The 15,560-nt window shown below is 38.1% G+C and overlaps 1 protein-coding gene and 1 long non-coding RNA gene across 5 annotated transcripts in view; one reads left to right on the forward strand and one right to left on the reverse strand.

The window, feature by feature from the left end:
• LOC117282774 overlaps positions 1 to 3,170 on the forward strand; it is an 8,524-nt gene extending 5,354 nt beyond the window's left edge. The window contains exon 2 of the long non-coding RNA XR_004513635.1: positions 2,072 to 3,170. This is a non-coding gene — a long non-coding RNA (uncharacterized LOC117282774). The remainder of the gene's footprint in view (positions 1 to 2,071) is intronic.
• The window catches only part of LOC111870299 (palmitoyltransferase ZDHHC6), a 17,953-nt gene extending 9,935 nt beyond the window's left edge, over positions 1 to 8,018 (reverse strand). The window contains exons 1-4 of one of the 4 annotated variants that reach the window (XM_023862466.2): positions 7,846 to 8,018; positions 4,616 to 4,688; positions 4,421 to 4,505; positions 1,579 to 1,742 (exon numbers count right to left, since the gene is read on the reverse strand). In XM_023862466.2, coding sequence (XP_023718234.1) covers positions 1,579 to 1,742; positions 4,421 to 4,505; positions 4,616 to 4,688; positions 7,846 to 7,856 — 333 coding nt within the window. In that variant the 5' untranslated portion in view covers positions 7,857 to 8,018. Of the gene's footprint in view, positions 1 to 1,578; positions 1,743 to 4,420; positions 4,506 to 4,615; positions 4,798 to 7,672 lie in introns of all 4 variants that reach the window. The other 3 variants (XM_023862465.2, XM_023862467.2, XM_023862464.2) reach the window with 3 other exon arrangements.
• Between the last annotated feature and the right edge of the window lie 7,542 nt (positions 8,019 to 15,560).

Raw genomic sequence — 15,560 nt, forward strand, 5'->3', positions numbered from 1 at the left:
ATAAGAAGGCCACATTACCATAGATGATGCAGGAGGGAAGGCTGTTTCCTCATGAAGATGGTGAACATATATCACATAAGTAGAGCAAAAATTTAATTTTAAATTTAATTTTAAAAAAATCTTTACACGCGTGCAATGCGCAAAATCATATGAGGTCGTTCGGCCATATGACGTCGGTAGATTACATTAGATCACGCAGGAGGGAAGGCTGTCACCTTATAAAGGTTGTGACCAAAAATCATGTAAATAGAACAATTTATATTTTAAATTTAATTTTAAAAAAATCTTTACACGCGTGGAATGCGAGACATCATATGATGTCGTTCGGCCATTTGGCCTTACTTTTAACGTCATACGATGTCGCTAGATTACATTAGATCATGCAGGAAGGAAGGCTGTCTCCTTATAAAGGTGGTGACCAAAAATCATGTAAATAGAACAATAATTTATATTTTTAATTTAATTAAAAAAAAAAACCTTACATGCATGGAATCCGCAACATCATATGATGTCGTTTGCTCAGCTGCCCTAACTTTTAACAACATCATATGATGACATTCGTCCGATAAAGGTTAATACAATGATTTATAAATAATTTTCACTGAAAAGGGATGTGGTACAAAAAGGAATATGCAATACAATACAGTAAGTAAAGTAAAAGCAAAGATATCCCTGTAACAGGCTGTGGAGGCCCATAGGGTCGTGAGATGTTGAGATTCCCAAATTTTGTAGACAATCGGCTCATAGATGGCGACAAGTTTGTCAGCCCTACAAGCCAGCCACCCTTAACCACCAAGAATATTCCTGGTACTCATTTCTGTTAGAGGCTGAGTTGACCCCAGGGCCATAGTGTGGCTGGAAGGATTAGGTCAACTGAAAAAAATCCAATGACCTCATTGGGACTTGAACCCGCGACCTTCCTGCTTGTAGCATAGTATCTCAACCAACTATGCTACCGCATGCCTCCCATACAATACAGTGCACTGTGAAAACATGGTTAATGTTACAAACCTTTATTACACTTAAAAAATGGTCTGGCAGGGAAAACTCTCACTCTCATCTTGATACTAGAATGTTTCCAAACTCTTGTCTTGATCTGAAAAGTCGTTTTGACACATGCCTAATTACTGTACATAATTAACTGGTAATGTATCTACAATTTAATTCAATGAGATATTTTGATGAACTTACTAAAGCACTGTTTTCAAATCCACAAATCAAATATGCTGTTGTCATAATGTTGTTCACCTTGCTCACAATACTTTATTCTTGGGAGGGGGGGGGCTTCATATCACTATTGACATTTTAAGGGAAAGAGGATCTGATGTTAATAAACTTCCTTTCATCCACCAACACCAGTGGATTGAAATCAACTTAAATAAAGTGAAGACAGATACGACTGAATTCTAATTCACATAAAATTCCCCATTTGTGCTAGAACAACTGTATCTTCTGCAGTTTTAATTAAATTTTATAGCCATCTCTAAATTAAAATGGATCATGTTAATGTAGATAGCCATCATTATGATAGCAAATAATGTTATTTCTGTTAAACTTCTCTCCCTCTGAAGTACCTACCCTGTTTAGAGCTCTATACAGGGAGCAAGACAGCACCACACTGGCTTGTAGGCAACCACACACTGCCCAGAACAGGAAGGCAGTAAAGTGTGCATGGTTACAGTGACCCACACAGTTGTTGATCCAAGGACAATGATGATCCATTTTCAGCACACACTGCCCACCTATTACATATTAATTTTAAGTTAACAAAAGTTGAATTACCTTAGATCCATCACTCTCTTTCTCAATTACATTCACATACAATAGTACTGCCAGGGATCCAATTCATTCCTTTTCCTAGAGCTGCAGCATTTGGACGGGTAATAAAATGCACTTTTAACCCTTTCCAATCTCTTGTGTGCCTGCTGTAGTGTAGACCAAATTCATTTCGCGAGAATTCTTGTAACCAATCATTACGTACCGGCCTAGTTCTTAAATATTAATACTTGTTAGTTAGTACCAATCTTATACCAAATGTGACTTATGCTCAGTTTTGCATTAACTATTCTAGGAATTTGCGGCGAGGGATGTTCAGACAAGGGCCACTAGAAAGGTGTCTGATACCTGGTGTGGTATATGAATGGCTTACCCCATTCCACCAGCCTAATTAAAGAAACTTCCAGAACGCTCTCAACGAGTAAAACAATGAAGAAGCTTCGAGAATAATCTCGAAGCAGAAGGTTCTAGAATATTACGCCATCCCATAGTATTTAAAGTGACTGATTTCAGATGATGGGAGACAGACAACAACAGACATGAAGTAAGTAACAGACAGGTTATAAGAGTGTGATATTCAACATGTGTATAGTAACAGTAGTAGTATTCATAGTGTGTGTATATGTATCCAGTGCATTCATAGTTACCATAATTTTGGTGCATAGTTGTGTAGGAGAACAGTTGTACCCGAACTGAAGTGTCTGATTTGTAAAAGTGTGTAGTGCTGACAAAATAAATCAAGTACATTATTTCATCAACTAAGTTGTGATCCAGAGACTTCTTCCACAAAAACCTCTCTCATCTGAGCAAGGCCCATTTAGCCCTGAAGAGAATCTCATTGCTCGAACCCTGAACTTTGCTCCCTCCTCACTGCTCTCAAGCTCTTCTTTAAGACCAAGTGGCATCAACAACAACAGCCGAGTCTATGCCATTAAGGACGAGAATGGAAGGACTGTTACATTCTGACTCACTGCTGCTTTCTTTTGAGGTAATTTTTATCACTGGAGTATATTACTAAATGTGAGCCATTTGTGAACAAGCTCAGTAAAATCTGTATGACAGTGTACAAATAGCATGAGCCCCCACACAAAAATAAAAATCACAGCAGAAATTAATATCAATATGAAATGTCATAAACCACCTCAGACTTGGATGCATTCTTTGGATAAATGACATAAGCTTCATACTGATAATAACACTATTTGTATCTGACGAACACTGACTAAAAGAGGACTAGTTACATGAAGAAAAAGGTCAAAAGGACATTCAAACTGTATTTATAATCCAAAAAAAATGCTTAAGACTGATCAAAAGAGTCAATAACAGGGTATCGTGTAGAGAATTTTTTGGTGAATTTAAAATTTTAACCTTAACTTCATTGTATATCTTTGAGACGTTGTGTTTTTTAAGGAAAAATAGGATATATAACATCTCGTATTCAGATGTGCACGGTTATAACACAGTACATAAGCAGAATTTGTATGTCCAACCATGTAACACCTCACGTTGTAAAAGGAGTGTGATTAACATGGGAATAAGATTGTATAATAACTTGCCCTCTCAAATAAGAAGTATTCAAGAGTTCAAGGTTTTTAAGCGTCAATTAAAGGATTACTTGTTGTGCAAAGCTTTTTATTCCCTTCAAGAATATTTTTACAAGAATTAGCGCAATAATAGAATAAAGATACTTGGGTAATTTATTTTAGCTATTGCATGTAATTTATAGTTTAGCTTTTGTTGCCTAATTATACTCATCCACTGTTTTATCATATTTATATTATCATCAATATTATCATATTATGTTATTTTTCTATGGTTTTTTATATTATTAGTCATTTGATGTGATGTTTTTTAATCTTATATTTTTTTATAAAAAACTGACTTGTCCAATTGTACATAATGTAGCAGTTATGGATGTTAAATAAATCAATCAATGTGTAATATAAAACATCCCTACTTTTTGGTAGCTACAACTAATGGATAATATTTTTTCAGTCTCCTAAATATATACTACTATATACGATATCTTAAAACAAAATTATACATTCACATGAAATGCTAACCTCAACTGTCCAATATGAACATGATTTCAGTCTGGTATATAGGTATGGACTTAACATACGTTCACATGGAGCAACTACAGTACAATGGCAATAAATTATCTTAAAAAGTGACAGAAGCTTTAAATTAACTTCATTGTGCCTGTACAAATGCAAGAGCCAACTCCAAAAACTAGGAACCACAACAGAAACAAAATACACTGGGTGAGAAATTTGCTCCTTTTTATTAACCAAAGGATAAGTGAAACATTTACAGTATATAAAGAATAGCCAGCTCATTCCAAATGCACCAGCGCTAGGCACAGGGACAGGAATGATGATAGGATGGATAAATAAAATGTAGAGGAAAGGAACACTGGGAAAAAAAATAGATGAACACATAAAAGGGATACAGGGAAGAAACAGGGATATTCCTTTGCTTGCCATATTTGCCAGGTCATGTGCTAGAAGTAATATAATAGGAAGAAAATTCAAAGCACCAACATAAACATTTCTGGTGCCACGGCAACCTGACACCTGGGATTTATGCAGGCCTGAATTTTTATAAAGAGAGACATGAAATATTGGCTATGATAACAACTTACATTTGCGACAGTGATGTGCCCTTGGTGCCTTGTAGCCTTGGCATGTGTTGCAATACTGGAGATATGTCGCATCCTCTGGTTGAGCCTGGACAATGTCATACATGACACAAAGAGAGAGGATAAAATAAACTTTGATCACATCGTTTACAGTCAATTCTTTTATCAATTGTTATAACTATCCCACTGGATTCTTACAGGCTTCCATTGCGTAGGTAAGTAGCCTGGTCCTTCAAAGATGGCACTCATGAAGTTATATAATGTAAGGGCACTGAAAGCGAAGAATATAGCAGAGTTGAGTAAGCCTCCAACAGACTCAGTAGGAGGCCACCACATGTTGCTACAGTAGGCTGTCATAAATGATATACTCTTGATTATAGCTGTAAACAAGTTCTGTCATTACAATTTTACCAATATGCATCATCCCATCAGCTATTTCACCTTGGGTTAAACCACAGTCACTTTTCCAAACCTACACTAGTTAGTTAGTTATTTAGAGAGGGTGAGTTTCCCCATGCACCACGACCAGTTTGATCTATTGTGCTTCCCTCTATGATATTCTACCAGTCTCTATACCCTACCGATAAATGGTGCGTACCATCAGGCCCGCTGAGCAAGCGAGTTTGGCCACTTGATTAGCGGTATCTATAATGCTTCTCCCATCTATCAGAGGCCTTAGAGACTATTGTGGGGCGGGAAACGTCCTGGAATTTGGCTCAGTGATCCCCTTTGGGGATATGAGGTTCTTTTACGTGCCGTAAAGTTACGACACGGGACACACAGCTTAAAGTCCCTCCAGGAGGACTTGTTCCCTGAATTTTTCCGCCCTTAAAAATTCGACGACCTCCGCCAGGTATTTGAACCCGCGTACGAGTCATGAGGTGAGAATGTTACCTCTAGATTACGGAGGCCGCTAAACCTACACTATAAGCAAAGACTAAACACATGATGCATAAAGACTGTGATTTAGAACAATGTCAACATCCTACAATCCTGAACACAGATACCAACATTGCTGCCTCCAACCTCAGGCTAGAAGTCTGTGGCTCATGGAAATGGATCTGTTATGTAAGGGGACTGCAAGGATAAATGAAAATCCTGTTATAGCTGTAACCACCTGATTACAGCCCAACAAAGGGATCAAAACATGGTGGTGAAAAATGAAAAATTAGGTATTCTGATATGGAATGTGATTTTCTGGGTTAGGACACTGTCATAGGTGGTTACCAATGTTTTGGACGGATCCTGCTACCTCCATCTTAGATCAATATTAGAGTCAATTTTACCGACCATACAACATAATTTTATTATTATTACACTACATGTTTCGACCTCAAGAGGTCATCCTCAGGTGTATGAACACAGCTGTATAATTACACGCAGTCACGTTCGTCTTCTCACTTATTCGATCCTGTATCTTATTCAGGCTCACGCTCAATAATATATCAAGCTCTCTCATAAAACACAAGTTAAAATTGTTCTAAATATCAAAAGTTAAATTTTAAATTTTTTAAAAATTTTAAATATCAAAAGTTAAAATTTAAATTTATTATACAGCTGTGTTCGTACACCTGAGGATGACCTCTTGAGGTCAAAACATGTAGTGTAATAATAATAAAAATATGTTGTGTGGTCGGTAAAATTGACTCTAATATTGATTAAATACACAACAGGATGCAAGAAACAATTAAGTCCATCTTAGATGTCTACCTGAAGACAGAGGCTGCACGTCCATCACAGACATTGGTAACCACCTATGAGACTACAGAATGTCACAATTTAAAAGCCCACGACTAAAATTCTCATCACCATGAAAACCTCAAATAAATTCTGAGAGACTTGACAGATACTTTTTAGCGATACTACCTCTAAACAGTTAGATTTATGTACTGTTCCTGTTCCCTTTTTCCATTTATATGCATGACTTATTTATAAATCTGAAGATATCTCATTCTAATCAAATATTTATAGTTCAGTTTATAGCATCTAAAATGTTTTGAGATGGTAATTATCTAGTACAGTAAATATCATTAGTAAATGACTGCTCCACCTAATTTATCCTCATGAACAAGAATAGTAACCTAACTCAACAACTCTCAGATTTCTTGTACTGGGTACACTCCAAAAGTTAAATAATTATAAAGATGCCACGGTATTAATTTTAAAAGTTAATGCTCTTATAATACAAATAAAAATGATCACCTCTATGTCATATGTAGCCATACCAACAACTTATTATGGGCCAAATAAAATTATACACTGAAAAGTTTTCAATGGGAATGCTGAAAATGAGGATCCCTAGCAAGCCCCTTTAGTATCTCTAGGGACACCAGTATCACAGTTTAAGAAACACTGTTCTAGGTAGTAATCAATATCATACCAAGATTTTTGTTCATGTAATAAATATTATATATCAATACACGAAACCTTTTTAAAATTTAACGCACAGTTCATCCATACTACTGCATTCTAAAATTTAAATTTAAATCTTTGCTGAAAGATGTACTACCCCTACCATTCTCAAGGCCACATGATCCATTAAGTACTACTCTGATTAATTATACAATCAGTGTACACCAAACCAAACGGAGTCATTATGGGCTACTGCATTCTTGTAGAGGCAAAGCTTACGTCTTTCTTCACTTCATGTTAAGCACTATACAGAGGTGACCACTGGATAAAGAAGCTGGGTGCGTCCCAAAGCAGGTTTGGTGAAGAGAAAAATTGACGCCTCACCAAGCATCAAACTCCAGCCAGCCAGCCTGTGACCTGGTCACAACAATGACTGATCTACCTAGCCCTGTGTGTATATAATAGAGTGAATGTAAAGTTTTCCTTGTACTTAATTAATTAATCACCATATCATAAAGATGTATTGGGGAATGGAGGTACAACTGAAATGCTCTTAACCTCAGCACTAAACGGAGAACAGTGGTTGTCTTCATGGCCCTGACCCTTTACCCCAGCACAGTATGAAGTAACGAACGTAATAACAACAAATTAGGTGATCACTGATAAGCCAAATCATAACTGAAGTATAATGTTGAGGCTGCTTAATTTTTTTATTTCCAATTCTTTCTTCATCAGGTTAAAATCGTCAAAATTGAGAAAACCTCTTGCTAACATACCAAATATTCTGCTCAGCTCAAACTAGCCATAATGCATTAGGAGAAATCATTAAATGGAAACTGGATGAAACAGTATTAAAAAGGAAAATCAAGTAACTGTACCAAAACTATACACCAAATTCCTTACCCAAAGCTGCAAGTGGACCCCAATGACAAAGTTTTTTCAAGGGTCCAAAACACATATCGTAAAAAAATAAGATAGCTGCATAAGAAAATTAACAGACATAGTCAGAAAAAGTACGTGTAACAAAATCTATCTCCCATTGCAATAATTGTATTATTTTGCACTTTCCAACAAACCATCGCCACATTACAACAATGATCGACGGTACCAACAGCAACCTTGGAGCCCTAAGAGCTAAAAAGCCGCAAAGCTACTAACAATGCACATTCACCAAAAACAAAGCATTAGGACCACTACGATCTGATCAAATGGCCAAATAAAATAGGACCGTTGCTTAACTGGATGTTAATGCATAATTCATGGGACTTGGCTTATGACGTCATGCATTTGTTCTCCCATCTATTGACAAAAGTTGTAAAACTACTACTACAGTCCGGCGATAGCAACTGGTGCAGGAGCTCAGTCGGCAAGAAAGTTAACAAAATCAATCAATACAAGTGACACGCCCGACCTAGACGACCTAGACAAACTACGTACAAAGTGACACACCGTGAACGCTGCAACACGAAAATAGCGTGAGGGGTGCCGGCGTGCATTCTCGAATAAAGTGAAAGTTACCCTTGTAAGAGGCAGTGGAGGCCCATGGGGTTGTGAGACGTTGAGGCTCCCACATCTTCTAGACAATAGGTTCACAGATGGCGGTGACGTTGCAGCCTTACGCGCCGGCCGCCCTTTACCCCCTCAGAGACATTCCTGGTACTCATTCCTGTTAGAGGTTGAGTCGAACCCAGGGCCATAGTGCGGCTGGAAGGATTAGGTAAATTGGGGGGGGGGACCACTCCATCAGGACTCGAACCCGCAACCTTCCTGCTTGCAGCATAGTGCCTCAACCAACTACACTACTGCGTACCTCCGTTCTGGAATAAAGACAACATGCATATTAGCATGTAAATATGTGTGATCACAGTTAATGGTTCTGATGATGACCATGTTGGGCTGGAACTTGTTGCAACAAATAAACAGACAATGTGATTTTAAAACCATAGCACATCTAATTCACTGCATGAAACAACAGCAGACAGAGGTTCAGAAGGTTCAAGGAATCCTCAAGGGAATAGGTAATGCCACCAGACTGCAAGTGTAAAAGGTTGTTATGTTACAGAGGCAGAGTCGCTGCTGACCAAACTGTACACCGACTTGATTGAATTAAGCCTGAGTTTAGACCTCACCATTGCAGTTTTTGAACAGAGTCGGGAAAAGTGTCTGATTAACCTATTTTGGGGGAGGAATTCCATGCATGAATTGCGCAACAAAATTATCATGTAACCAAATTTTTTGTCCTTATTCGAAAGATTAGTTTTATTACTAGCCACCTCCACTCACTGGAACACCTAACAAAACTTGAATGTAAATGCCCATAGACTCAGCTGTGTGAGATTAAAGGAGATGATAATCTGAAACTCTGGAGTACTGAACCAATCTAGAGGGTGTGACCTAATCTCAGATCAATCTGTCTTATATTCACCTTGTCAATGTGAGTCTTGGGTAGAATAGTCGAGGGTGCCTTACCACCAGTTGGAGCTACCCACGATGCTGAGCACAGCCAAAACACGCATCGTGACAAGGTAACGCACACACTGCAGGAGCTAGAACCTAACTGGTTGGTACCAAGCACGAAGCATTGATACGTGGAAGCTGACAGAACGAAACACCTGATGATATGGACAACTACAGCCGATGGGGGGAGGGTGGTTGCAGCTCTGTTTATCGCAATCGTGGGAGTAGCAAAATGGCGGTCGGTGACCGCCTGGGCATAGGATTAATAGTAGAATTAATTTATGGACTACACAACACAAAACGTGTTGTGTAGTCGGTAAATTCACTCTACTATTAATTAAACACACAACAGGATGCAAGAAACGATTAAAATGGGCATAGGATATTGTGTGTGTGCCAAACTGACACCAATCACCCACCAAATGGCGCTGAAAGGAGGTTCCGGAGGGCCTGAATATGATAAACATCAGGCCTTGGATTCAGTCATCCTCTCTGCAGAGACGGTAGAAGGAAAGACATTGAGTGATAACTGACCACATTTGATGTTTAACCCCTCCCAATCCAGCCTAATTGTGAAGATGCAATGAATGGTATGAGGGAAAGTCAGTAAATAGGCCAAAAATGGATGTAAAATGTAAAACATGTGATACTTGAACCTGGAAAAAAAACTATTTTTCAACAGATCAACCACCAACATTGATACACTTGTCCCATTATTTTACCCGTCCATTGACACCCACAGTACAGAAGTCTTTTGACTGTTGTCTCAGCCATTTTCACCTCTGTTTCAACCTCTTTGTTATCAGCAAAAAGTTTGTCACCAAGGTGTTTTTTCTGCAGACCAAACAGATGGAAGACACTAGGGGCCAAGTCCAGGGTGTAAGGTGGATGTACAAGAAGTTCCCACTGTAGTTCTTAAATTCTCTCTTGGGTTGTTGTGCTGTATGGGGTGTGGCATTGTCATGATGAAGCAGTACCCCTCTTGCCAGTTGGCCTGGACGTTTTCAGCAAATTGCATCCTAAGCTTCAAAAGAACCTCACAGTATGATGCAAAATTCACATTTTCACCATGCTTCTGAAAGTTGGCTAACACTACTCCCTGAGAATCCCAAAACACAGTAAGTATAACCTTTCCAGCTGAGGCCATAAGCTTAAACTTTTTGGTTGAAGGTGAACTGGAATGTTTCCATTGCATTGAAGCACGCTTTGAGTCGGGTTGTTAGTGATACATCCATGATTCGTCCCCAGTAACAATCCTGTTAAGCATATCTTCACCTTCATCTGCATACCGTAAGAAATGCTGCAAGGACAGACCAATTTGTTTTCATTTTTTCTCAGTCCTTCAGTTCTCTGAGCACCCACCATGCTCACACTTTTCAAAACTTCAAACGATTATACATTATGCTGTACTTATATGCAAAACGATGGGAATACCCTAGTGCAGTTGTTACACTGTCTATCATTATCCTCCTGTCAACTTGAATAAACTCTTCTTGCTGCACATTCTCTTCTGTCACAATCTCAGCAGGGCGACCTGGTCAGGCATTATCTGCAACTTTTGAACATCCTTGAGAGAATTTCTCGACCAAGTTGGGAACCACTTTGCATGACGAACACTTCCCACCATAAACAGGAAACATTTCTGTGTGACTATCCTTTGCATTGAGTTCTTTTGCTCACACAAAAGAAACGCACAGCAGAACGTTGTTCTTTGCTACTATAATCTTCAAACACAGTGGCCCTCTGCAGCACATTCTTATATTATTCTGTTACAGTGGTGTTTTAGATAAAAACAGGATGATGGATAATTTCCAGAAATATAATACTATTTGTATTAATGTACCATCATCACAAACTTCTAGTTCTTATTTACAGAAAATGAAGTTCATGAGGTTTAGTAAAATGTATTATACTTTACAAGATATGTTGTATTTGTATGCATTTCTGTCACAAACAACACCATATAATAAAAACAGCACACAGTTTTAGCAAACAACAAAGACCCATTATTCAGCTGTACAATATTTCACCCTGCTGCTTTATTGTCCTCATCATTGGCTAAACAGAGATTAGGTCGATCATTATTTCACATCCAAACATCTGGCACAGAACAATATGCTAGAAGCTATATGAAAATTATATAATATGTGTGCTTATCTTACAATGGAACAGTATTTCAATAATGAAAATTGCATAACAAATATGTTTTTAAACTGCACAAAAATATATTATTCTCTGCAGTACTGTGTTATCACTAACTCATTTATGGAATTCAGCCACATACAACATTCCCTTCAGTTTTGCACATTCTAAGAATATTACGTGTATTTATATCACATTCCATGACACGTGATTAACATTTAAACCCCCTTAATGAATTACATAGGTTAACATACACTATCGTCATGAAATACTGGAACATCCTTCGAACCTCAATAAAACTTATCAGATTTACAAATATTGGCAATTTGTCTGTTTCTGTTGATAGCCTGTTTATGTTCTTGATGTAATGAAGGAGCTGGAGCTTCAGAGTTGCCTTTTGGAGGCTAATTTCCAGCTGGAATGCAGTTAACCTTGTGCTGCACAACACAGCGAAGTGATAGCATAAATATTTCAAGTGAGACTTTAACAGGCAATGATTGAATAAAATATTTTAATTTTACTACATTCAGCTATATGTGTATTAGGAGGAGCAAAGGAATAAAATTCCCAGACCCTGGGAAACATCTGGTAAATTAGTAAGCTTGCTTGATGTAGAGAAATGTTCATGAAGTGTAATGTAAACAGTCAGGTATGACATATTTCAGTGACATGGTTAGTTTTCTACACCATCATCATTGCATAAGATAAGAATGAATTACATATGATTCAGTTAGTAATGTACTATTTCAAATGTTGCAAAATCCATTGAAACCACTGACTTTGATGCACTTGGATTGGGGATCATGGATGGTGTGTGGATCCAAATTGATCACCTGCTCTCTCACCCTACCTATATTGCACACCTTCACTCTGTGGACACCAATGACTAATTAAAAATGCAAAGAGAAGAAAAGTAACCAGAATACATGTCACATCGGCTGAGAGTGAAGGAAGGTAGCTGCTAGGCAGACAGGTGGGAAAGAATACGTGTTCATTCTTTTCCTTACCTGATTTTAGGATTGCTACAGCAGGGGTAAATACATTCTTATGACAGTCAGAATTACTGGGTTTTTGGACCTTTTCCATCATCCAGCATTCTAGAGAGTAGAAAACATGATATTTTGGAAACTGGACCTGTTCCCATCCTCAGGTGAAGGGGGGGGGGAAGACACCTACTCAATTGGGACCATTAGAAAGCGCTAACCTTAATTACTGGTTAGCCCAACCGAACAGGTGTCTTCCCCCTGTCCTCACCCGAGAACACAAACAGATCCAGTTTCCGAAACGTAGTGTTTTTTAACCTCTAGAATACTGGACGATAGGAAAAGTCCAAAAACCCAGTAATTCTGAATGTTATATACCATCATCACAACCATTTAGAATCTATCTTATGACAGCGTTACAGTCATACTGGACATCATGGAAAAAAACGTACTCAAAATACTAACACTCATGTTCTACTTGTATAATCCATTAGGAGTAACTTAACTTGATCTCTACAGCAGAATTACAGCACTACTGGCATTCAGATACCTTTAGAGGATAATGTATTTTTAACATGTACAAAATACAGCCATGAATATGAACATCACAGCAAAAACTAGTATTTATGGTAAGGAATGACATCACAGCACTTTCTATTTAAGGTTCCTTTAAAAGAAATAAACGTACTGTTAAAAACAAATATCTTGTATATAATACATTATATAATCCTATTTTTTGTATTTCTCTATAAATATACACATTATTTATTGGACTTGTGGTGAAGCATGCAACAGATGTTTGATGCTGGTTACAGTTTGTTATTTACTACCTGTTATTGTGTTCTCTGTATAAAATAACTCATAAAGAAGTGTAATAAGCATTGCAGTGTGCAGTTTGAAATTGGTGACAGTGGTAATATGTGTTTTATTCTTCATACAGTACATGTGTCAGTACCAGTTACGTTTAGCACAGATTTTCTAAATTATGCCATCATTATACAACAACTAATGTACATAAACTTGATTCAAATTCCATTTAATCTCAAATTTTTGTGATTTAGCCTGTATGATCTCTAAACACAGTCCACTTTACATATTCATATGAAGTGAGTGAAGCAGTGGGCTACTGACTGGACAGCCACTGTTCAATTCCTAGTAGGAATTTTGGAACTTCTGTAACATTGTATCATAGTATACCCCAAAAAAATTGAACTTACGGACGGAAGCACAGTAGTTTCATCAACAATTTTAGAGACATTTGAAGATGACATATTATCGCTTCTCTTATTTGTTGTTTACAACAAAGATAAATTCAAATTAAATTCTGATGTCTATAACATGAATACTAGACAAAAATATAACTTCCACCTACCCTCATCAACTTTATCAGTATATCAAAAAGGAGTCTACTTTACTGGCATAAAAGTGTTCAACAATCTGCCACAAAGTATTAAAAACTTGGGCANTAAATTCAATTCAATTCAATTCAATGTTCAGTGTTTGTGAAAACATATTAGGTGCATACATCAGTGATGTAGAAGAGATTTTAAGTTTAAAACTTTTGATGGTTTTAAAAAACAAGTTGCATGTAAGATTCCTAATAACTAGCAAGGAATAATTTAGAACTTCTCTATCTGCTACTACATCCAATGGCTCTGTCTACACAGCCTCTGATCTGGTACATGAATATACTTATTCAAAATAAAGGTGGCTGTAGCATAAAACTTACCATTTATCTCCACTTAATACCAAAGCTAATCATGCAAAGAGCTTCACATCAACATCCTATTTTCATACTCAAGAATGTATGTTGAACAGGGAGGGATAACTCCATCCTCATATCATACTGCCATGTGTAGGAGTGATTATAGGCAGGGTTTGGATTGGTGAATCAGTTCATTGACCACTTATACAACCCGTTACTACACTTCACGAATCACTATTGCACACAGACTCGTGTTCTCAGTCTGATAAAATCTCCACTGGTCGTTTCATGGTAACAGAGTTAAATGCTGTAACAACAACAGTCTCACTAAATTACACACTCCCAATATCACTGTAACTACAGCACACATAAAGTCTTCTCTTCACAGCCTGCTTTCACTTTACTAGCTCCCAGGCTGGTAGCCATTTCACATCAACCTCCTAATCTTCTCTTCACAGGCTAACTGACCAAGCTCTAACTGCATCCCTTGCTTATAATATCTTAGCACAGACCACGTAGAAAACTCTTTTTCGAACAGTACCTCTGTTGTTGCATGCATATCCTTTGTTGCAAGAATGTGTTTACAGAGCCATTGCCCAGAAACGGCTCTACATGCTACATTGCTGCCTCCTTAAGGCTATTCATCCTGAATGGCCTATAGTCATACCGCCATTTTCTCTTTTCTGAGGACTGTGTTTGTGACAACTGTGCTTGATCTCACATTACTCCCAGTGACTAGGTTTCCATTTTGATTACTCTCCAACTGCTCCTGTTGATCACTTCTTAAGGCTGCTTGTCCCAAACAGTTCTCATGTAGGGTGCCAGTCAGTCCAAGTGTACTATCATCAACCTTCTTTTCCACATCATGACACACAACAGGATGCAAACAATAAACTGGACAATCTGCCTACAGAGGTCAGTACTCCTGCATCTGTGGCTCTTACTCTGTTGTTAGGGGTCTCTTCTTTCATTTCAGAGGGGGGTCGACCCCGCCAAGATGTCCTGAAACTTATTTTCTAATGGAAATTTTGACTGTTTGTGTTGCAACCTCCAGCTTTAGGGTCTTCCTAAGGAACCTACCAGATATCTTCTCTTTCCTCGGTACCTTTTGCTGTTGTTCCACTCTGGTTTTGCTCAACATCACTTCCTGAATATTCGTCCTTTCTGGGTTCCTTGTACAACATTGTCCTTGCCTGGTCCCTTATGCTATGCAGGAATGGCATGGCAAGTCATCCCTCTAAAGGCAGTAGCCAACTTCTTCCAGGATCCAGCATTACCCTGGGTCTGTTTCCTCAGCTGTTGGTGGCGCACTACAGCTAGATGCCGATCCCCATACCGCTTCTTGCATGTTCTGAGAGTTTTCACTGAACCGTCTTCTTTAGGAACCCCCCATGCACCGCTACAGACTCTATTTTCACTGGGGTTGGCTCCTTTCTCTCAAGACAGCCCTCCATCGCTTCTTGGCAGGATGTTGTTTCTTTTTGCCAGGCATTCATACTGGTTC

The sequence above is a fragment of the Cryptotermes secundus genome, unplaced genomic scaffold (genome assembly GCF_002891405.2).
Source record: "Cryptotermes secundus unplaced genomic scaffold, Csec_1.0 scaffold354, whole genome shotgun sequence".
Classification (NCBI taxonomy): domain Eukaryota; kingdom Metazoa; phylum Arthropoda; class Insecta; order Blattodea; family Kalotermitidae; genus Cryptotermes; species Cryptotermes secundus.